This window comes from Dreissena polymorpha, chromosome 3 (assembly GCF_020536995.1).
Source record: "Dreissena polymorpha isolate Duluth1 chromosome 3, UMN_Dpol_1.0, whole genome shotgun sequence".
Lineage (NCBI taxonomy): Eukaryota > Metazoa > Mollusca > Bivalvia > Myida > Dreissenidae > Dreissena > Dreissena polymorpha.
The window spans coordinates 54,307,950-54,330,376 of NC_068357.1; the positions used below are offsets into that span (position 1 = coordinate 54,307,950).

The window sequence follows — 22,427 nt, forward strand, 5'->3', positions numbered from 1 at the left end:
AAATATTGTAGACATTATTTATTAAAAACGATTTCAGTTTAAATATAAAACGCAATAGTATTTTAGACCACCGAAAAGCACTCAATTTCTCAATATATATACATGAGGTAGTTTGCCAACATAATGAATATGTTGCCCTGTGCTTGCCACATGGAGGTCGCCTCTTGTAAGAGCCAAATGTTGAAGTTGATGAACAGGGCTCTCACTGTCTTTCCATGTTATTAAAAATAAGCCATTTTTTAAGAAAGCTTATGTAATCCTTAAATGTTTTAAAAGAGCATTATTGCCTTATTTGAATATAATACATGCATCCTTTTATTATTTATATAATATGTGCCAAATGTTTGGAAATATTTTTTTCGAAAATGTGAAGAACTGTGACAGCGAAACTGGAATTGCAATCATTCACAATAAATTACTCTTGTAACACCTATAATATGTAACACTGTGATAAAGTTATTATTTAATTAAAAAAACAACAACACTGAAATTGTGTAATATTGTTTAATAGTTACTTATAAACAACACGATTTTGAGAGCTTACTTCCGATTTATTTTAGCGCCCCATTCTTACATTTGCAGAGAACCAAAACGTTCTCCTTTTTGACCAGGAACCAAACAACAAAGTTTAGTGTCTCAAAAGCCTTCACAAGTGTAGATTTTTTTGTAATTTGTTTATGGTTCACACCCATGGCGAAATATTAATTGATATCATGGTCATTATAGAATTTTGTTTACTTAAACGTAGTAAAAGACAAGACTTATGGTAGAATTAAGCAATTTTCAGTAAAGTATTCATAATATCGCAACATCCGGGCACTTGCGTCAGTTAGAGTTACGTGCCCCTTGACGACGGTGAAAAGAATATTTAGCGCTGCGCTATTTTATTTGCATTGAGAAATATAGATTGGTTACCTCCCCTTATCTATCGCTACTCTCTATGTATATTATAGTCAACGGAGTCAACAGTTATATTCAACGAGGAACCAGTTAATGAGAAATAGAGCGTGATCGTTATTTATATATTTAAACGATTAAATTGAGATTTTTTCAACATGCAAACAAATTGTTCTACTTTACTGAAACAGATTAGATTAAAAACAAACAATAACTATATCAATTTCAAATATACAACATATATATATATATATATATATATATATATATATATATATACATTAACCATATAGGTATTTAACTGGGAAAACAAACACGCTGATACCTTAAATTTAATTAAATTAAATGCAATATTTTTTATTTGATTGTTTGCATCAATATTAAAATCGTGTAAGCCTTTGTATTCCGGTGTTTAATTGCCCCTTTGTTCTGCATAAACCGATTATCTCGTCTTATCCAGTCTTAACTAACAGCATGGTGTCATAAACCACACTGGGTGGTAGATGACAGCGCTATTAAACACGATTGATGATGTCACCATGTCTTCTTCTCTTTATGTGTGTATTAAGCAATCATTTGGTTGAATAATTAACGCCGACATACTTATATTAACAGTTGCTTAAATTAGATATGTTACATATTGTACAAATTAAAAGTCATGTCCAATTAAGATTATCTGAAATTGTACACCGTAAAGATACTAGCCCGACTAATTTATAAAAAAAAGCATTTAATAATTATAAAATTTACGTAAAACACAAGTAACGTATCTAGCGTGAATCGGTTTATTCAAACGACGTCATTCCGAATCCCGGACAATCGCTCCTACGGACCGTATTAAGATTAAATGTTACGGCAACAAACGAACGACATCATAAAAACAAGAAATTACGTTTGACAGCAACGGGGGTAAATAAAAAAAAAAATGTACATAGATGTGTGTGTTAAAAATCTTATATATCTGTCACTCATACTCATAACAATCAACTGGTTTATACAACACATGTCAGGGACGAGAAGTGATATATAACAGGGCTGAGTATTGCAGTTTTAGTATTGACTTCCTATATACTTACAGCTCTAATGCATTTGCCATTTGAGAAAGTGCTAACTTACAGGTTGACGTTTTTTTTATTTTTTGAAATATTAATCTATTTATTTGTTTTAATTTGATTTAATCAAAAACGTAAAAGCGATAGACAATTAGTAAGTAAGTCACGTTTATTAAACCAATCTTGGGTCATAATGAATGGCATGTAAATCACAATGTAAACGGATAATGCACCAAAATAAAAGAAATACTATAAATCAGATCAGTTTAAAGTAAATAAAGCTTGATTTTGATAACACAACTTAGGCTTTCAGTCGGTGTACTAGAATTTCCTACTAATTTTCCAGCTTCACGTTATCAGGGCCGGATTAAGCACTAGGCTAACAAGGCTGCAGCCTTGGGCCCCCGATTTTAGGAGGCCCCCAACGTCTGACCAGTTTCCCAATATATATCTTTCTTTATTACGCCATAACGACTCTATCGGGATTGCAGTACACGTTCTTTGTGTCATTTTACCGTTTTCCCGATTCATATCCAATTGTAACCGTTTTGTTCGTTTTGATTTACTATGCTTTCAATTTTCTTTCTGTGTTGTATATCCACTCTGAATCATTAGTTTCTCTATTTATTAAACAACTTGTCCGTATGGTCATTATAACATCTGGATCGTTTAGTTCGCTTTGATTTACTATGCTATTGGAAAAGGACAGAACCATCACCCACATGAGTGAACTACTTAAGTTAGATGGAAGTCTGCAACTACAGACAATTTTTCCAAACGTTGCCATCGCTGTTCGAATATACTTAACAATTCCAGTTATAAACTGTCAAGGTGGGAGGTCATTTTCATCAGTATCACGCGTGCAAAAAATATCTGAAGAAGACCATTTGGGCTACTGTCTATTAAATGTCAAGTCCTCCGAGAACTAGACTTCTCACAGCTGATGAATGACTTTGTCAAGCTGAAGTGTCGTAGAAAAAAACATATAGGCTGGAATCTGTCACATGTAACATGTGTGTTAAGTTCAGTTCATAAAATAGTTATACATTGTTTAACTTGTTTTGAGAGTACCAAGTATGAATTTCAATATAGAGAAAGGGACAAGAGGGAAGGGGGCCCCCGTAACGTGTGCAGCCTTGGGCCCCAAAACAGCTAAATCCGGCCCTGCACGTTATTATTATGAATTGACATAGTAGAAATATACAATGTACGAATATGAATGAACTCTAAAAGAACGACAATATTAATTACATCAACATTTACAATGATACTCCCATTATTAGAGAATAAACTTATTTACCTAGTGTCTCAATGAGAAAGATATGAATGTCGCCGTACTCGAACATTGGCCATTTGGTCGGGTCATTTTTCCAACATCCCGTATGTAATTTATACGGATATTTCATTTAGTCAAAATATTTTAATTTTATGGTCATATTGGGCTTTCGAAGTGCAATCTTACCATTTATGACAGTCAAAAGACATTTCAAACACCAATTACAGCGCATTTAATAACTTATCAACTTCCAAATAGGAATGCCAGCAGAGATAGCTCAATCAGCGTTGTTAATCGACCGTATCTAGGGCATTGTTTTCACCGTCGCTAAGGTACTGCCCCGTGTGTGACATTAGATACATCACACTATCTAAAGTATCTCAGTTTGAAGATGCTCAAAATCTACATGAGTCCGTGACTGCAACAAATATAAACATACGAAATTACACAAATTATCTTACTGAAAAAGGCGACAACACAGAGAAAGTTCAAACTAGGCAAAAGTAGTCAAATGTTTAGTTGCGTGCAACCTTAAACAGGCTTCTTATAACACAATACACATTTTGACCGAGAAATCCAAAATGGGGGTTCTTAGTAAACTTACTCCCCGAAACACAGCTATATCTACCGCTGTTGTGGTAGGATTATACCTAATTCACAGAAACAGGGTTTCTAAAAGGCAACTGTACGTATCACCGGAGAATCAAACAATTAAGTAGCAATTTAAAAATATTGGGTGGGGTAGTGGCCATTGCAAAATCATGAAAAACATTTTACCTTAGGTTACCTTAGGTGGTTTACCACCGCAGGTCTTTGGAACCTCTGTAGTGGCCTCTTCTTCGTCCTCACTATTTTATAGTCTCAGTGTTTTGCTTCCGGTTATTACATTATAGTCACATTTATAATCATATGTGGTGTTTATTAAGGTTAGCTCTTCAGTGGGTTTTGCCTGCAATTACGGCAACTACTAACAACGACACTTGACTAATACACTCACATGAGCATCGACTGTAAACCTTGTCAGGATGGCACGGTCGTCCTCGGCAGTAAACTCTTCGAGTGAAACGCTCGTCTGCTATCGTCGTTGGCTGCACACCACCGATCCTCCTGGGAATACCTACCCCACGCACAGGCTAAACCTCCAGGGCAAGACACTAAGTCACAGGCTAATACTTACGTCACAGGCTTACACTTATATACCCTCCTGGAAATACTTACCTCAGGGCATCTATCATCCTGGCAATACTTACCTCAGGGAACACGTCTGCACACGTCCGCGGACCGGGTAGCAAGAGAGCATGGTCATCCTAGCAGGCATCTGCGTCCATCCGATTGGCTCCACATCATGCAGCATGGTCCCGTCACATAAACATCGCAAGCCGGGTACCAACTCTGCATGGGGGCGTATCACCAGATGTCACCGGCAATACAAATACATCATCGGGTGGTTGATCCAATGTTTATCCAGGCGTCTTTTAAATGTATCCGTGTTCTTGGCTGTGACGACAGCACTTGGTAGATTATTCCATATGTTTACAATGCGGCTGGAGAAAAAGTTCTTGCGAATGTCACTTGCACATCTGTGTTTTAAAAGTTTCAATGGATGACCTCTATTTGTGTGTTCAGAGTAAAAATTCCAGCTGTTGTTCTTTTGTCATAGATATTATTCAAGATCTTGTACGTTTCAATCATATCCCCCCGTAGTCTGCAAAATTTCATTTCAAATTTCAAATGTTTATTTAGGCAACTTTGCAGTAAATAGACTGCAATAAGTCATTGAATATGTGATGCTGTGACTTTTGCAAATTACCACTACAAAAATACCTGATTGCTACACCCACCTAATCACATAACCTTGAGATTATAAAACTTCGACGTCTGTTTCAAAATATCACTATGACAATAGGTCCGTTTTAAAGTTTTTTAACTGGTCTAGTCCGATTAACCAAAATGATGCTTTGTCAGCGCAAATGGTGACAATTTTCCAGTTGGTATATCTTTGCCTGGGTGGAATAATATGTCCGCCGCCAATTCTTAAAATTCAAGAGGGGATTGATACACTTGTCAGTATTTGTATGTTAACAATTATGTTTGAACAATATTAATAATGCAGACAAAGAGTAGCAAATTGCAATAATGTTAAACTTTAAATAATACGTTTCTTTGAAGTGAGACTGCTTAATACTGCTTGAGAAATTAGCTAAATTTCGATAATATTTCATACAGAATCTCTGTTTGTGACATGTTGTCATTTATTATAGTTCTTGATTATATTGTGTAATTTTAATCACACAGGTGCAAGTAAAAAGAAATGATAATGACATGTCAGGCCTGTTAAACAGACTTATTCCTAAAGAATCCAATTTTTTTTATTTTAGAAGTAAGTGTTTAATAATGATTGCTATATCGCAAATTTATTTCAAGTACATCTAACAAAGAATATAATTATAAATTATACAATTTAAATCTTCTAAATTGAATGATTATAAGAGTTATCTTAAATAAGTTTTTCCCAAATAAGTGGACATTTCACTTGAAACTAAAAAAATATTCCCAATCCTGAAATTGCATTTTTTCCCAAAATAGCCAGGAAAAGGCCTTAATGTTTTTATGCCCCCGTATCGAAAGATCAGGAGCATATTGTTTTTGGCCTGTCATTCATTCATTCATTCATTCATTCATTCATTCATTCATTCATTGTGTGTGTCCCAAAACTTTAACCTTGGTTAAAGTTTTGCAATAACTTTTGCATTATTGAAGATAGCAACTTGATATTTGGCATGCATGTGTATCTCATGGAGCTGCACATTTTGAGTGGTGAAAGGTCAAGGTCATCCTTCAAGGTCAAAGGTCATATATATGGCTTCAAAACGGCGCAATAGGGGACATTGTGTTTCTGACAAACACATCTCTTGTTTGGATTACTACTACTCATTAAGTAAAGTTTGTCTGACGTAATGGTGGTGATACAGTGCTGCTAAGGGGTGTGTCAATATCTGTTTTTCTGTATGGTTGATCAACTCATTTGATGGACAGCTGGCTAGTTGTGAACTTTACCACGCTTTTTCCTGTCATGCCAAGTCATAATTTTATCAGAAACAGCAATATGAAGCTCATTTTAATCTATCATTTTTGTATTTATTTGCAGACGAACAAAAAATGAGATCAAAGTTGTGGTGCACCAGGTATGTAGAAATCAGTCACGTTATAATGAAGTATGATAGCAGTACATGTATTTAATTATTGTAATTTTAATGTAGATGTTACTGCAGTAACTATATTTTTAATCATGAAATATAGTTAATTTAATTTAGTATTTTTTTTGCCGAATCTTGGTAATATGAATAACTTGTATTGTGTATTCATGTACCGGTACAGGTTAAACTATTTTTTCCAAATTTTGTATGATGTTTGTTGCCTTGGTATATATCCAGGGGTTTCATTGGCCCCCCAAAAAGTTGTTGGCACTTTTTCGCGACTTTTCTGTTGGTGTTTATCTGACCTTATTAATATATAATATCCGTAACATTAATAAGACATCATGGCTTACTCTGCCATTTGCCAAATTAGCCAATGGCTACAAATTGACCTTATTGGCTAAAGAAAATTCTATTTGGCTACAACTTGTGTTATGTTCTTATGTTTTTAATTTTGTTCTTAAATGTATAAAGCTCAATTTCTCTTGTGTCTTTGTGTAGTCTGAAGGGAAGAAGGAGAGAGCTGCAGTGGACGCGGTCTTTTTCAGGTAAGTGTGGTTTTTGCAAAAAATTGAAGGCTAAATTGTTGTAGTAAGCCTTATTAGTTACTACATTAAGACCGCATGTTGTTGCCCCTTTCACTGTCAGCTTTGACCTCTTGATTTCTTGTTTATTTTGAAGTTCTGTTTTAGTGTCCTAATAAAATAATGTTCAACATAATAGAACTCCGACAACATTTTGAAAAGTGTAAAGCAGTCTGTGATATTAACCCATCGACTGATGGCAAGTGGTGAAATCTCAGCTTGAGTGGAGAAAAATTGTTTACTTATTTTCCAAAAAGTAATACATTTGCACGTTTCAGAGTTGAATTTTAACAGTAACTCCTCTTGAAATTACCTTCCTTACATATTGTTTATTCTCTTTGATCTTCCTTAGATCAAAGAAAAAGGGGTTCAACATGCTGATGATTTTAATGTTATGAAACACTTCTGATAAACTGTATTTTATTTTTTCGTAAAATAACTGAACAGAAGTAACAAATAAAAAATGTGGGGCTTTTTATTATGAGCTAGGGTTAACACAACTTAACTAGAGCTGTCTTAAGGAAAAAAATACTACAATAATAATGTGTCTTGTTCTGATAAAACTGGGCTTAATTCATGTGCGTATAAAGTGTCGTCCCAGATTAGCCTGTGCAGTCTGCACAGGCTAATCAGGGACGACACTTTCCGCTTTAATGGTATTTTTAGTTTCAAGGAAGTCCCTCCTTACTGAAAATCAAGTTTAGGCGGAAAGTGTCATCCCTGATTAGCCTGTGCGGACTGCACAGGCACATGCATTATGACCAGCTTTAACAGAACAAGACACATAATGATTCTTTTTGGCTGACAACAAAACTATTTTAGCTATAACATGTTGAAAGTTCATAGAGTGATAAAATTCTTAAGCTATCACATGTTGAAAGTTCATAGGGTTTTGGCAATGAAAATGAAACAGTTGTGCAGAAAGGCAAGGGGATAGTTAAATATCTGGTCTTTGGCTTATTCCACATCAGAATCACTGTACACTAAACAAGGCAGTCAAGATATAAAATGGCTCTCATTATGGAAGTAAATCCAGAGTTTTCAAGCTGTTCTTTCCTACAGTGGTACCTATAACATTTGAGCCTTGCGCTGGGAAAACAAAGCTTAACGGATCAGTGATTTTTTTTTGCTTAATTTGTTACAGCCTGTGCCATTTGAATTGGGAAAATTAGCGTGATAAACCGTGAAATTGGGAAAAATAGCGCGATAAACCATGAAATTGGGCAAAAATAAAGCATTATAAATAGGATTATAAGTAACAGAAGTGATATTGTTTTTAAGTGCATGTTCAGGGAGTTTCCTAGAAAATGAGTCTGGTCAAATTTGGATTTTTTTTAATCAATAAAAGTGGCAAGTTTGGGAATGATTTATGGACAATAATGACTAAATTCAAGTTATATATTTTGTAAGATGTTTAAAAGATAAAGTTGAGACCTAGATTTAAGAAATTATAATTAAGTTATATGAGACTTCTTTCTAAAAAAAAAGAAAAAAAAAAAATTTTTTTGGAAGTTGGGCTTTTTTGGGAAAAAACGTGTATTTTTGGGATTGGGAAGCAGCCGAAAATCGGCTGTAAATTTGAGCAAAAAAAATCACTGTGGATGTGCATAAAATGTCATCCCAGATTAGCCTGCGCAGCATTCAATGGATTTTACTAAGAAGAGACTTACTAACTTACTTACCAACGAAAAATACCATAAAAGCGGAGAGTGTCATCCCAGGATAGGCTGGGTGGAGTGAATCTGTGACAACACATTACGCACATGCATCAAGCCGTTACTACCTAGATACGTATATTTACGCATTTGTAGTTCCTTAGAAAGTTCAATTTAGTTAAAGACCTTTCTTCCTAGATTCATGTTTTAAAGGCTTCATTTTTAACCCGAAGATACTTCTGAGCAGCAAAGAGCATAAAACGAGTTACTCGCAGGCTGTTCTGGTTTTATGCTGTTTGCAAATAGCAATTTTCACGTTGCTTCTGATCGGGAAAGGGTTAAGCCTGATTTTCACAGAGCCAGGTTTATATTTATTGATGCCATTGCATAAAGAACAATAATTTCATTCAGTAAGGCGCTTTTTCATACTGGTTTTCCATAACAGGGTAAAAGGTATTGAAATAGTTTCTACAGTTGGCCATAATATATTCTGTTTGTGTTAAAACATACTGTAGTAAGACACTGAATAAAAATAAACCACTTTTTATGCCCCCGGTAGGGTGGCATATAGCAGTTGAACTGTCCGTCAGTCAGTATGTCAGTATGTGTGTATGTCAGTCTGTCCGTCCGTCCAAAAAAACTTAAACATTGGCCATAACTTTTTCACTATTGAAGATAGCAACTTGATATTTGGCATGCATGTGTATCTCATGGAGCTGAACATTTTGAGTGGTTAAAGGTGAAGGTCAAGGTCACCCTTCAAGGTCAAATGTCAAATATATGGCGTCTGTCCGTCTGAAAACTTTAACATTGGCCATAACTTTTTCAATATTGAAGATAGCAACTTGATATTTGGCATGCATGTGTATCTCATGAAGCTGCACATTTTGAGTGGTGGAAGTTCAAGGTCAAGCTCATCCTTAAAGGTCAAAGGTTAAAAAAAAAAAAAATCAAAGCGGCGTTCTCATGAAGCTGCATATTTTGAGTGGTGGAAGTTCAAGGTCATTCTTCAAGGTCAAGGTCATCCTCCAAGGTCAAAGGTCAAAAAATAAAAAATTCAAAGTGGCGTTCTCATGAAGCTGCACATTTTGAGTGGTGGAAGTTCAAGGCCAAGGTCATCCTTCAAGGTCAAGGTCAAAGGTAAAAAAAATAAATCAAAGAGGCGTTTTCATGAAGCTGCACATTTTGAGTGGTGGAAGCTCAAGGTCAGGGTCATCCTTCAAGGACAAGGTCATTCTTCAAGGTCAAAGGTAAACAAAATATAATAATTTCAAAGCGGCGTTCTCATGAAGCTGCACATTTTGAGTGGTTGAAGTTCAAGGTCAAGGTCATCCTTCATGGTCAAAGGTAAAAAAAATAAAAATTTCAAAGCAGCGTAATAGGGGGCATTGTGTTTCTGACTAACACATCTCTTGTTCAGGACAGTTATTACAAATTATCATTACCAGATTGCGATTTTTAAAATTAAAGCTTATTTCTTACAAATGCATCAAGCATAATTTCTTTGCCCATTAGCTTCATGCAGTTTTGCAATTTTGCAATTTGTTGCAGACGGATGGTGAAGTTACTAAAAATACTTGTTCCAACATGGCTGTGTCCAGAGGTAAGTTATTATCATAATTCAGAGCTCCAGATAAGGTTTCGGGTCAATTAGTTTTCACTACAAGATTTTTTTCGCAATTAGTTTTTTTCCAAAATATCATTTTCAATTATTTTTTTTTTTTCTAACAAATGAAAAATATATAATAACAATGTTGCATAAAGTACAGTGTGAATTTCTTGTCATCTTCATCTACACTTACATCTTCATCATCATCGATTTCTACATGGGACGATGTAGCCGAAAGTGTTTTATCTACCGTTTCTCTATGTTCTGCACTTTTGTTGTGCTTGACTATGTTGTCTCTTTGAATTTTGCACGAGCCCAGACAGACGCCACATTGTGTTAATACAAGAAGAACATTTCAAATGAATATCGGCATCCGAGCCTTCAATCTGTAACCAGGGAAAGTCATTTTTCCATGCTGAGATCTGTTTTTGCGTGATATCGCGATGTTTGGGTTTGGAGATCGTCGATTCCACCACATCAACCATTTTGACACTATAAGATTATAGACTGCCAACAATAGACTTTGCACTTTGTTCTCGCTGCAAAATGAAACTGAGTATACTTGACCCTGTCGCAGAATGAAGTTTCTTTTGAACTCTTCCACGCTTTGCAGCCGCCATGTTTAATTTTGTTAATAGAAGAGCAGAAACGGAAATGCGAATATTATTGGTTACAATCAAGTAATTCTTGGATCCGATATTGGAAATCCCGTTATCATTTAACTTTCGCTGCGCAGAACTCGGAAATTCCAATAAAACTGCCGGTCATAATTCGGATCCGTCTGTCTCAATTCGTTTTGATACGATGGATTTTGATTTTCTTTTCGTTTTTTTAAAAAAACAAATCGTAATAATGATGAAACGATGCTTATCTGGAGCTCTGTCATATTGATTGTTTTATGATTAGTTAGAACCTATTTATTTTAGCTTTATTGAATCCAAAGCCTTAGGCTTATGTAAAACGCCCTGGAGTCTTGTTTCCTGGAACTAGAACCAGTACTTGGTGTCTATGGGGGTATCTCAAGAATGCTCCCACCATGGGGATCGAACCCGTGACCTCCCGGTTACCAGTCAGACACCATATCCATTACGCAATGGCAACCTATGATTATGATTGCGTCAAACATGATAACCAGTTTATACATGTATCTATGAGCGTGTACCTCACAGAATGTCAGCACAAATAGAACATATGATCAGTAATCAGGAAAAACAGAACTTAATGCATGTGCAGTGGTTTCCCAGATTAGCCTGTGCAGTCTGCACAGCTATTATGCCCGCTTTTCCCAAAGTGCTGCTCATATTATTTTTAGGTGAATAGAGTGAATCATCATGACTTAATTGTGCTTCATAGCAGAATGCAAAGTTATTGTTGTCTGTATTTTTGATAACCTCACATCAAACAGGTTGTTGTAACTAAAGTTGTTAAACACATTCACCACTCAGATACGCATTTTGTCAAGTATGTAGTCACTTAGAAAATCAAAATGAATTAAAGACCTTTTTTAATAGATTAATTTGTTTAAATCTTCATTTCCAACCCTAAGATACTGATGAGAAGCAAACAGCATAAAATCTGAACAGACTGTGAGTTATTTTCAGGATGTTCTGGTTTTGTGCTGTTTTCATATAGCAATTTATCTGAGTGGGAATGGATTAAGGTATTTCAAACGTAACTACTTCAGGTTTGGTACCTGGCTTTAGTGGCTGCCTCCCTCATTGCCCGCACCTATGCAGATGTCTGGATGATACAGAATGGTACTGCAATCGAAAGGTGAGAATATTGTTACCCCCGAGTTGTCAAAGATGTTCATCCAATGTTTTGCTTTAAACATGTCCTTTTGCAATAACATGATACATGATGATGTAGCAAGTGTAATTCTTATTTGTCTTTCATGTGTAACTCTTACTATAAGGCATATCCAAGGCTCGTATATGCCAACTGATTCTTAGACTTCAGTCTGAAAATAAAGAATATTCTTAACACTTGAATGTACTAAAACTTCTTGAATTCAAGTCAAGTGTGGCAGTTAGCACCTATAATTGTATAATTATTTGTTAAAACAATATGTTAATAATATAAGCACCCTTTTGAGCCAGTATATATATATGAGCCTTGTTCTGAGAAAACTGGGCTTAATGCATGTGCGTAAAGTGTCATCCCAGATTAGCCTGTACTTGTAATAAATGTTATTTTATTTAAAAATCAGGAAGTCAAACAAAGTTAACTTGATCGTTACCTCGTTAAACACGGAGTTTCCTCTGTGCAGTCCGCACAGGCTAATCAGGGACGACACTTTCCGCCTAAACTTGATTTTTGGTAAGGAGGGACTTCCTTGAAACTAAAAATACCATAAAAATAGAAAGTGTTGTCCCTGATTAGCCTGTGTGGACTGCACAGGCTAATCTGGGACGACACTTTACGCACATGCATTAAGCCCAGTTTTCTCAGAACAAGGCCCATATATATATGCAAACTCTGAGGTATTTATATTGAGTCTAAGTCTATTCTTTATTCCTAAATCTAAGAATTGTATTGTGAATACTGATCCAAGTTGAATGCCTAGTCAAAGGATTTCTACTAGAAATAAATGGAGCAAACAAGCAAAAAAATAATTCAGACATTAAACTCGCAATTCAATTTTACTGAAGTGATGCAAAAAAGTTAATTGATGTTTTATATGTGCATCTAACAAATACATTAATGATCCTTTTACCGATTTTGTAGGAGTTATAGCTCCTGACTTGTAAAAATATGCCATGTTAAAAGAAAAAATAGTCACACAAAACTCCAGAAGTATGGGCATATGGTCAAATAATGTGTGGAATGAATGACTAAGAATCCCCCAGAAATTCTCGTTGATAAATCTGTGTAAAAATCTTCATAAAGCAACTAAAACACCTTTTTTTGAGCCCCCTTGCTGAAAACTTGATATTGCAGTCACAATTGTTGAGTGTATACATGTATTAATCCTACCTTGACTGGACTGTAACTTTGTCGTTCATAGTTCAATCTTAAAATGACTTGCAAAAAAATTGCTACCTCAAAAATCAAAGTCACAAAGTCAATGATAAATCTGGGCCATAAACATCTTGTTCTGACTATTTCCTTTTCATTCATCATTGAAATTAAAATAACTTATCACGATTGGGGAATGAGAACAGTGCTTTCTTTCGATCTAATTCAGGGCCGGTAAAGAGCCCAAATCCCAATGTCTATATTTTTCCTTAATTAGACCTTAAAATTCCCAAGTGAAGGTTTAAAAAAAAATGTTTTAGATCTCAACATTCAGTCGATCTCCCATCCAGCTGTATAAGTTGAACCTCAGTACATATAATATTAAAAACACTTATTCTCAATTTTGAAGTATTTGTTTGCAAAACAACATAAACACTAATTTCCAAATTTTAGTCAAAATGCCGCAATTTTTCCATTCCCAAAATGGTGAAAAAAAACACATGAAGGAGGATTGTCCAAGAAGTTAAGGATATCAGCGATTTTAATGCTCCCGTGGTCATTTTTGAGATCTATGTACATTTGAGAAGAAATTGTGTGGTTTGGGGTACGGCACTATTGTCTGAGCTCCATACAATACAGGCGCCGAGTTTAACACAAAATCTAGCAGATTGGCTTTGTGTGACATAGTTCCTTGTAACACAATACAGGTAGACAAGTCCATTTCAGTTTTAATAGCTATTTATTTTTGTTGATTTATTTCTGACACAAACACTTTCCTATATCCGTACAATATTGTGAACTACAAGAAACATGCGACGAAACGGCCGAGGGCCGCCCCGCGACACAATTAGTTGTGTGTCCGCATTGCTTGATTGATAGGCCAATAATTTGATCTCCGGTAAATTTGAAAGCAGCCCATATTTTTCTATGTTTTTAATCCAATTTTTACATTCTTTCGGGTTCCCATCAAATGATTGGACTACTTGTGAAACACTCTCCATGCCTCTGATTCCTTTCTCGTGATCATAGTAGTGGCCCCTGGGGGGTTCGAATCCTGACCACGGCACCATTTAATACGGTTTGAGTTTTATTGAAGCTTTATTTCCTGTATCTAAATTTACTTTTATGGATGACGTTTGAGTTAACTCTAGGTTATTTCTTACAAAAAGAGTCTTATGCTTTAATAGTTTAGGGAGAATATTTTTCTTTTGATTTTCATCTACGTGTAAGTCTGATAAAATTTCTTCTTCAGATAAACCTGATTTTGATGGATTATTTTTGACAATGTCTTCTATGGAACATACGTCATTATAGGGATAATACACGTTTTCGAGGGCATGATCATCTGCGGGCGCTAAAAAATCCATTTCTGCGCACGAGGGCAGGAACGGATTTTGAGAGCGCCCGCAGATCATGTCCGAGAAATATGTATTTTTGCTATTATTGCATAAACAAATCACACATACCAAAATAAATTAAAATAACATTGAAAATAATATGTCTCGATCATTCGACATCGACAGAATAATCTGATTATTTCAAATGACGTCATACAGTTCAAGGTTGTGTTTTACATATGCCTCACTCGGTTATCATCAGAAATGACGAGGCTTTACCTTTGGATAGGCAGTTTTCGATTTAAAATGTGTTTAAACAGTGGATTAATGCAAATTTGAAATGCAGCCCCGCAAAGTAAGAAATGAGGAATTATTTTGGAATTAACTGGTCGTGACGGATAAATATATCATCAGAATAAATAATTGTTTTCATAAATGTTTCTTTCGTACATGTTTATTAGCTCACCTGAGCACAACGTGCTTATGGTGAGCTGTTGTGATCGCCTTTTGTCCGTTGTGCGTCGTCAACATTTACCTTGTTAACACTCTAGAGGCCACATTTATTGTCCAATCTTCATGAAACTTACTCAGAACATGTGTCCCAATAATATCTTGGACGAGTTCGAAAATGGTTCCGGTATTGAAAAACATGGCCACCAGGGGACGTGGTAGTTTTATATATATAGCAAACCTTGTTAACTCTCTAGAAGTCACATTTATTGTCAGATATTCATGAAACATTGTCAGAACATGTGTCCCAATAATATCTTGGACGAGTTCGAAAATGGTTCCGGTTGGTTGAAAAACATGGCCGCCAGGGGGCGTGGCAGTTTTCCTTATATGGCTATAGTAAAACCTTGTTAACACTCTAGAAGTCACATTTTTAGTCCAATCTTCATGAAACTTTGTCAGAACATGTGTCCCAATAATATCTTGGACGAGTTCGAAAATGGTTCCGGTTGGTTGAAAAACAAGGCCGCCAGGGGGCGTGGCAGTTTTCCTTATATGGCTATAGTCAAACCTTGTTAACACTCTAGAAGTCACATTTTTAGTCCAATCTTCATGAAACTTTGTCAGAACATGTGTGCCAATAATATCTTGGACGAGTTCGAAAATGGTTCCGGTTGGTTGAAAAACATGGCCGCCAGGGGGCGTGGCAGTTTTCCTTATATGGCTATAGTAAAACCTTGTTAACACTCTAGAAGTCACATTTTTAGTCCAATCTTCATGAAACGTGGTCAAAACATGTGTCCCAATAATATCTTGGACGAGTTCGAAAATGGTTCCAGTTGAATGAAAAACATGGCCGCCATGGGGCGGGGCAGTTTTCCTTATATGGCTTTACTGTATGGTAAAACCTTGTTAACACTCTAGAAGTCACATTTGTGGTCCAATGCTCATGAAACTTGGTCAGAATATTTGAACTAATAATATCTGGGCTAAGTTGAAAAATGGTTGAGATCCGTTAAAAAACGTGGCTGCAAGGGGGCGTGGCATTTTTCCTTAAATGGCTTTTTATGCCCCCCTTCGAAGAAGAGGGGGTATATTGCTTTGCTCATGTCGGTAGGTTGGTACATCCACCAGGTGTTGGTACGTCCGTCCACCAGGTGGTTTCCGGATGATAACTCAAGAACGCTTGGGCCAAGGATCTTGAAACTTCATAGGTACATTGATCATGACTCGCAGATGACCCCTATTGATTTTGAGGTCACTAGGTCAAAGGTCAAGGTCACGGTGACTCGAAATAGTAAAATGTTTTTTTAATGATGATTCATGAATGCATACGCGGCCAACAGGGCACACTCTGAACAATATTACTGAAGCAACTGGTCTTTAATCCTAAATCTATAATTATCAGTCCAATTAAACATCATCCCTTTCGTAAAATACAGTGGATCAGTAAAAATATTATCAAAATATGAGATTTTTTGTATATTTTGTATATTAAATATTGTGTTAATGTTTAATTTTGTTGATTAATATAAATATAAGCAGGACAGGGGAGGTAATACACTACAGGGGAAACAAATGCAATAAGTTTAAATTTATTGTTACAGATTTGCCTCCCTTGTAATATAATTAAATTTTACCAAATGTAAGGCTAACAGCATTTTTGTAATGCATACTACTACTACTACTACTGCTGCTGCTGCTGCTGCTGCTGCTGCTACTACTCCTACTACTACTACTACTTCTACTTCTACTACTTCTACTACAACAACTACTACTACTACTACTACTACTACTACTACTTCTACTGCTACTTCTACTACTACTACTACTACTGCTACTACTACTACTACTACTACTACTACTACTACTTCTACTACTACTCTACTACTACTACTACTACTACTACTACTACTACTACTACTACTACTACTACTACTACTACTACTTCTACTTCTACTACTACTACTACTACTACTACTACTACTACTACTACTACTACTACTACTACTACTACTACCACTTCTACTACTACTACTACTATTTTTATGCCCCCCTTCGAAGAAGAGGGGGTATATTGCTTTGCACATGTCGGTCGGTCGGTCTGTCGGTCGGTCTGTCGGTCTGTCGGTCGGTCCGTCCACCAGGTGGTTTCGGGATGATAACTCAAGAACGCTTGGGGCTAGGATCATGAAACTTCATAGGTACATTGATCATGACTTGCAGATGACCCCTATTGATTTTGAGGTCACTAGGTCAAAGGTCAAGGTCACGGTGACCCGAAATAGTAAAATGGTTTCCGGATGATAACGCATACGCCTAGGATCATGAAACTTCATGGGTAGATTGATCATGGCTCGCAGATGACCCCTATTGATTTTGAGGTCACAAGGTCAAAGGTCAAGGTCACGGTGACCCGAAATAGTAAAATGGATTCCGGATGATAACTCAAGAGCGCATATGCCTAGGATCATGAAACTTCATGGGTAGATTGATCATGACTCACAGATGACCCCTATTGATTTTGAGGTCACTAGGTCAAAGGTCAAGGTCACGGTGACCCGAAATAGTAAAATGGTTTTCGGTTGATAACTCAAGAATGCATATGCCTAGGATCATGAAACTTCATAGGTAGATTGATCATGACTCGCAGATGACCCCTATTGATTTTATGGTCACAAGGTCAAAGGTCAAGGTCACGGTGACCCGAAATAGTAAAATGATTTTCGGATGATAACTCAAGAACGCTTTTGCCTAGGATCATGACACTTCATAGGTACATTGATCGTGACTCGCAGATGACCCCTATTGATTTTCAGGTCACTAGGTCAAAGGTCAAGGTCACAGTGACAAAAAACGTGTTCACACAATGGCTGCCACTACAACGGACAGCCCTTATGGGGGGCATGCATGTTTTACAAACAGACCTTGTTACTACAAAACCTTGTTAACGCTCTAGAAGTCACATTTATTATCCAATCTTTATGAAACTTGATCTGAACATTTGTTCTAACAATAGCTTGAGTGAGTGTGAAAATGGTTATGGTTTGTTGAAAAACATAGCCGCCAGGGTGGGGGGCATTTGTCCTTATATGGCTTTAGTGAAAACTTGTTGACACTATATTAGCCACATTTATCGGCCAATCTTCATGAAACTTTGTCAGAACATTTGTCCCAATGAAATTTTGCCAGAGATTGAAGCTGAGTCAAATGAGCTCAAAAACTAGGTCACAAGGTCAAATATAAAAAAAAAACATGTTAAAAGTCACTTTTTTGGTCCATAATAATCTTCATGAATCAGCTTGCATTTTTTTCAGAATAGTCTAGTTCCTTTGGCTTTCATGTGAGCGCCTTAGGGCCTGATGGCCCTCTTGTCTATAATCTTATTAAATTATTTCGTTCCAACTAAATAAAAAAAATAAATACTGCCAACATATTGTCACTGAAGTATTTCAAGCATACAACAGGAACGTTGAAGGTACATAAACACTTAAATTTACGGCATAGTCTTTTTAAAGTGTTGAGTAAATAACCTTAACTTCATTGACGTTGCCAATGAAATAAAGCTGTTGTCAAGAGATTGCTGATGGTATAATTTGAAAAGTTGATTGAAATATTCATTGCCTTTACCCCTGAATGCATGAGGAAACTGGTGCTTATTCAGTTCCCCATAAATGCGTGGAAAGTCGTCGAAGGCTGGAGTTCACAAAGTTCTAAGGGAAGTAACTGCGCGTGGACAAGTTTATGGATATGAAAAACACATAACAGGGCTTGAACAGCACGTGAATCGCCTTGTTAATACACGATTTCTACCATTCAAGCCCTCCTTTTGCCAAGTTTCTGCACCCCGCCAGAGGGCATTATAGATAAGGTTTATGCTATAATATCTGTTATCAACTTTATTTGGCCTATGGTGCAACCACGTCTAAGCCTAATGGTTTTGTGCGTATTGTTGATTTTCAAGACAAATATTTTTACAATTGTTAAACCGGGTTCATTATCAAAAAAAGAATTGTTTATTCCAGTGTATTGATAAATTTGATTGGAATGGATACAGCTTCTTTTGGTTTTTGCGAAAAGTCTATATGCAGTTTGCGGTTTTAGAAAAGTTTTTCTATTTAATCTTGCAATTGTAGAAATGTTAGAGGCGAACATTATTAGACCCTCTAGATGTGCATGGAGTTTTAGCATCATTATAGTGGATACAAAGAAAAATAAACTTAATTCATATAAAGATAATAAAGGAGATAAAAGATTTTGTGTTGATTTTAGACAATTGAACAAGGTTACAAAATCAGTTGCCTATCCATTACCTTTTATTGATGACATATTAGCTTTCTTAGCTAAAAGTAAATATTTCACTAGCTTAGATTTAATATCATGATATTGGCAAATTCCCTTAAAAGAAGATAAGGAAAAAACAGCATTTGCTTGAGGATTCAGAGGTCTTTTTGAATTCAACGTCTTACCTTTCGGTGTGAAACAGGGCGGGGCAATTTTCCAAGAATTAGCAAATAAAGTACTCAAGGGTTGCGAAAATTTTGCAGTAGCATACCAAGATGATATCCTAATTTTTTCTCCTAGCTTAAAATCCCACTTGTCACACACAAATACCGTACTACGTCTCGGCAATCACAATCTCACTCAAATTATCTAAATGTCAATTGTTGCATCAAGAAACTAAATATTTAGGTTTTAACATTGATGAACTCAGTATAAGTTTGGATCCAATAAAAGTTGAAGCAATTAGACAATTCCCTCCACCGCAGTGTGTTAAAGACATAAGATCGGTACTAGGCGCCACCAGGTTTTATATGAGGCTCTGCCCTTCATATTCCGACATGGTCAAACCACTAATTAATCTCACAGGAAAGAATATCCCATTTGTATGGTCAAAACAATGTGAAGATAGCTTCAGGCAATTAAAAGATTCGCTAGCGCAAATACCGTATTTTTCGTATCCGAATTCGTGTAAGCTGTATATCTTATACACTGACGCTTCCGATAAGTGTGTCGGTGATTGCTTAACACAAAGTGTGAAAATAACGAAACGGGATTACGCAGATGAGAAGCCAATATTTTTCATATCACCACAGGTTAAGTCCCACCCAATGCAAATATAGTACTAAAGAAAAAGAGTGTTATAGCATATTTTACAGCTTAAATAAATTACATCACTACCTGCACAATGCAGAGTTTATTATTCGGAAGGATCGTAAACCGCTCAAATACATGTACCTTCTTGAATCGCAGATTCAAAACAAAAAAATACAACTATGGGCGCTCAGTATAGCGGGTTATAACTGTAAAATTGAATATCTTTCACGGAAAAGTAATATTATTGCTGACTTTCTAAGTAAACCACCAAACTCTTAAGATTAAAAAATTATATGGCGATCAAGACGACATGGACATTGATATTAATGATAAACAATATGGGATCAATTCCGAAATTAATGAACAACAAGGGACATACAAGATTAATGTAATCGACTCCACGCATATTAATCATAAGCAAATAATTGATTTAATAACACAACATCACAAACAACACCGACTGATGATGCAATAACAAACGATAATATCGCAGAAAGTAATATGAAAGTAGAACAAGACAAAGACCTCCAAATATTCGTTACGTTACATTTACTTGCTTTAATTATTTTCCATTATCATCATATATTAGTAAATCTTAACCAGTCTGGAATGAATTTCCTGGATTAAGCTTGGTAATCACGAGATCAAATCACTAATTGTCTGTAAGGAAACCACAGTGCAATCTCTTTTCATTTATCAGTATTTGTTGATGGTATTGATATTTCTATTTTGAAAAATAATATGTCTAGCCTGTTTTACTTTTTTCAGTGCCATTATTGGGAGGAATGTGGAACTTTTCAAAAAGCACCTCTTCAAATTTATGTGGGCCATGCCGATTGTAAGTGCTGTTTTGTATGTTTATGTTTTTTATAGTTATATCAACTGCAGTGTTTTGTAAGTTGTGTGAACTATTTAGAGTTCACAGATTTGAATCATCAATATTTCAAATGTGTGTGAACTGATTATTTTGTTGGCATGAAATTTTTGACTTATCCTCTTTTCATTTTAATGAAAGTAATTTAAAATGCTCTAAAATTCTCTATAAAAGCTTGTCACGTGTTTCTTTAGTATATTATTGATTGCATTAATAAATTATGTTTTTTTTATAACATTTTTACAAAGCATATACATGCTTTTTTGTTTTTTTCAGATATCAGTTGTTAACAACCTATTGAAGGTAAGACCATGTTTGAAACAGTGGTAAGTAAATCCAAGGAAGTGCTTGTCCGACCTTTTAATCAATTGGTCACAAATTAAAATGTTCACTCAAACTCTTAACTGGAATACAATAAAATGACTCTATTATTAGTTACAGTCATCAGATATATGTATATCACAGGTATAGCTCCTCAACATTTACTTTACATGGAATATAAAGCATGAATACTTTTAAAAACCATTGCCTTGAATATATTTGTATATATTTGAGCCTTGCTGTAGGAGTACATGACTTAATGTGCGTCAAGTCTCGTCCCAGAGTAGCCTGTGCAGTCATTTCGCAGTCATCACAGACTAGCCTGTGCAGTCATTTTGCAGTCATCACAGACTAGTAGCCTGTGTAGTAATTTTGCAGTCATCACAGACTAGTAGCCTGTGCAGTCATTTCGCAGTCACCACAGACTAGCCTGTGCAGTCATTTTGCAGTCATCACAGACTAGTAGCCTGTGCAGTAATTTTGCAGTCATCACAGACTAGCCTGTGCAGTAATTTTGCAGTCATCACAGACTAGCCTGTGCAGTAATTTCGCAGTCATCACAGACTAGTAGCCTGTGCAGTCATTTCGCAGTCATCACAGACTAGCCTGTGCAGTCATTTCCCAGTCATCACAGACTAGTAGCCTGTTCAGTCATTTTGCAGTCATCACAGACTAGCCTGTGCAGTCATTTCCCAGTCATCACAGAGTAGCCTGTGCAGTCATTCTGCAGTCATCACAGACTAGCCTGTGCAGTAATTTCGCAGTCATCACAGACTAGTAGCCTGTTCAGTCATTTTGCAGTCATCACAGAGTAGCCTGTGCAGTCATTCTGCAGTCATCACAGACTAGCCTGTGCAGTAATTTCGCAGTCATCACAGACTAGTAGCCTGTGCAGTCATTTCGCAGTCATCACAGACTAGCCTGTGCAGTCATTTCCCAGTCATCACAGACTAGTAGCCTGTTCAGTCATTTTGCAGTCAACACAGACTTATCTGAGAAGACACTTTCTGCCTAAACTGGATTTTGGCTAAAATGTGACTTCCTTTTAACGAAATAATGCTGTAAAAGTTGAAAGTGTCGGCCCATCGTAAAAGCACAAAGTGTCAGCCCTGATTAGCCT

General features: G+C 36.1%; 1 protein-coding gene across 2 annotated transcripts in view; it reads left to right on the forward strand.

The window, feature by feature from the left end:
* The first annotated feature begins 3,764 nt into the window (after window positions 1-3,764).
* Window positions 3,765-22,427, forward strand: part of LOC127874203 (ATP-binding cassette sub-family D member 3-like) — a 44,840-nt gene continuing 26,177 nt past the window's right edge. For both annotated transcript variants that reach the window (XM_052418426.1, XM_052418427.1), the window contains exons 1-7: window positions 3,765-3,910; window positions 6,374-6,410; window positions 6,924-6,970; window positions 10,213-10,264; window positions 11,955-12,043; window positions 20,881-20,950; window positions 21,263-21,289. In XM_052418426.1, the coding sequence (XP_052274386.1) occupies window positions 3,807-3,910; window positions 6,374-6,410; window positions 6,924-6,970; window positions 10,213-10,264; window positions 11,955-12,043; window positions 20,881-20,950; window positions 21,263-21,289 (426 nt within the window). In that variant the 5' untranslated portion in view covers window positions 3,765-3,806. The remainder of the gene's footprint in view (window positions 3,911-6,373; window positions 6,411-6,923; window positions 6,971-10,212; window positions 10,265-11,954; window positions 12,044-20,880; window positions 20,951-21,262; window positions 21,290-22,427) is intronic.